This window comes from Myotis davidii, unplaced genomic scaffold (genome assembly GCF_000327345.1).
Source record: "Myotis davidii unplaced genomic scaffold, ASM32734v1 scaffold762, whole genome shotgun sequence".
In the NCBI taxonomy this organism is placed as follows: Eukaryota; Metazoa; Chordata; class Mammalia; order Chiroptera; family Vespertilionidae; genus Myotis; species Myotis davidii.
Window position 1 is genome coordinate 529,111 of NW_006293699.1, and position 2,563 is coordinate 531,673.

At 44.0% G+C, this 2,563-nt stretch overlaps 1 protein-coding gene across 1 annotated transcript in view; it reads right to left on the reverse strand.

Moving 5' to 3' along the window:
• RHEB (Ras homolog enriched in brain) overlaps positions 1-2,563 on the reverse strand; it is a 23,087-nt gene that overhangs the window by 13,455 nt on the left and 7,069 nt on the right. Inside the window, exon 3 of the mRNA XM_015566227.1 lies at positions 2,070-2,137. Within this exon, the coding sequence (XP_015421713.1) occupies positions 2,070-2,137 (68 nt within the window). The remainder of the gene's footprint in view (positions 1-2,069; positions 2,138-2,563) is intronic.

A 2,563-nucleotide genomic window follows, 5' to 3' on the forward strand; every position in this document is an offset into this window, starting at 1 on the left:
GCCTGGCTGCCGGCCGCCATCTTGGTTGGCAGTTAATTTGCATATCGCCCTGATTAGCCAATGGGAAGCATGTCAGAGGTACGATTAATTACCATGTTTGTCTATTATTAGATAGGATGATCTCTCCACGCAAATGTTTTCAACGACAGCTCTTCTCCAAGTAGGAGACACCTGCGTTTCTCTACCCCATTTGTAAATGTCAATTGAGCTGCAACATGAGGCCGTTGCTCTAGCTTCAGAAGCATCACAGATCCACAAATTAGGACCAAATCCTCTTCAACCCCACAACGATGCTGTGAAGGCATGCACCACAATTATTGCCATCTCACAGATGAAAAGTCCGAGGCACAGAACAGTTCACTGACTTTCTCAAGGTCCTTGGTTAGTAAGAACAGCAAGGACTGGAACCCAGGCTCTGCGACTGCAGAGCCCATACTCCAAACAACCACAAAGTGCTGGTTCTCCTGGCCGACCACGAGGGCTATTTCCACAGTAACACTACAGGGATGTGACTGATCAATTTACACCCTCAGCCCCAGTTCCCACGAGCTTAGGTGAAAATTCAAAACAGGGATATAAAGACAGCCCTGGCCAGGTGGTTCAGTGGGTTAGAGTGTCGCCCTTTGCAACGAAAGATTGAGGGTTCGATCCCTGGTCAGGGCGGATACAGGAGGCAACCAGTGGATGTTTCTTTCTCACATCTTTGCACCCCCCCTCACCTCTTCCCTCTCTCTAAAAAAAAAATCAACAAAAACATATCCTTGGGTCAGGATTAAAAAAAAAGGTATAAAGGCAAACTGAAATCCTGATAACATCCACTCCACTATGAACAACACGGCTATTTTTTCTTTGCCCAGAACTCTGGTATACCTGCTGTCCCAGCATAATTACACCTGTGCCCTTCACTCTTAAAAGTGTCTCATTTTAGGCAATAAATTATAGTCACTTTGTAAGAGATACAAACCCTAGAAACCCACAGCAGGTTCCACCTGAGTCTCCTCTATACTAGTTTACAGGTCAGGCTGCATCCCCTGTGCCATTATTCCCTTCTGGCGACTTCTCTTGCTCCCCATTCCAGCAGCTGCCAGACCCCATTCTGCCCCTGTACGGGACCCTGTACAATAAGCCAAGGATGGCTCTGCTCTAAGAAAACCGCGAGGTCTGACGACATTTTCTTACCTCACTCGGGGCTATGCTTTCCTTCTATCTATGTTCACATCAAAGCATAAAGCAGAGGCAGTTTATTCCAAACAAGACAGGATGACCCCAACTCCCCCAGGTAAAAGCCCCCACCTAACGCAGCCGGTACTAGATTGCACCACGCACACCTCCTGCCAGCTGTCCTTCGTCATTCGTAAGATGCAAGGTGAGGAGTTAGAATCCAACATCGCGGCTCCTCCTACTCCCCACCCATCAGTGAAATGTAATAAAGCCAGCCTAACAGAATGGGTTCTATACAAGCTGGACTGGGTGCCATGGCAATAGGGAAATGAAGCCGACAAAAAGGGGCTTCTTTGTTCCCTTCAAGTTCTCTTAATTTCTTCCACCCTTTGCTTCCAGTCAGTTCCCCTGGCGATCCAGTCCCCACATTAACCTGTGAAAAGATCGTGTTTTTATTAAAGTTACTTAACCTTTGGCAATTACCTGTTGTCCAGCAAATCAAACCAACACTCCTTAATCTAGTAATCAAATAATCAATCTATAAGCCAGCTGGTTTGCCCTACCTCCCATGCCTTTCCCTTGGAAAAGACTTACTTTTGTTCTCAATGTAGGGGAACACACATCACAAAGGGAGAAAAAACACTAATGTGAGTCTGACATAAAATTTAGAAAATAAAAAACTCCTCTCCTGTAGTAAGCATTAACCTTCACAATGTTATGAATATATTTAAGACAATTCTAAAGTACAAACCCAAGTTAATTATTTGAAAAACAGCCACAAGTGACTTAAGACACAGTAGATGGCCTGAAGTCCCAGGGTCTTCCTGGCCTTGCTGCTGTGTGTAGTCAGTGCCTCGGCCAGGACTGCCACAAGTGCTGTAGGAGAGAAAGAGACGAGAGATACTTACTTGCCCAGCTGTATCTACAAGTTGAAGATGATATTCTTGTCCATTTACTGTGATCAATTTTGTGAAAGCTATAGGAGGAAAGGGGAATTAAATATTAGTTAGCTAAACAATTAAATTTAGATCACTTAAAGCTTGAACAATGACAACCAAGTAAGCAGAGTCCCTAATAATCTCCTAAAAAGGTTCCATAAAACAAAAAGGACACATCTCTGAGTGTACAGATCAGGGGTCCTCAAACTTTTTAAACAGGGGGCCAATTCACTGTCCCTCAGACCGGTGGAGGGCCAAACTATAGTTTTTTAAAAAAACTATGAACAAATTCCTATGCACACTGCACATACCTTACTTTGAAGTAAAAAAACAAAACAGGAACAAATACAATATTTGTTTTTGCATGTGGCCCGCGGGCCGTAGTTTGAGGACCCTGTACTCAGAAGTGTAATTGTGAGATCATAATGGTAGTTCTATTCTTTGACTTTCTAGAAAGTTCCATA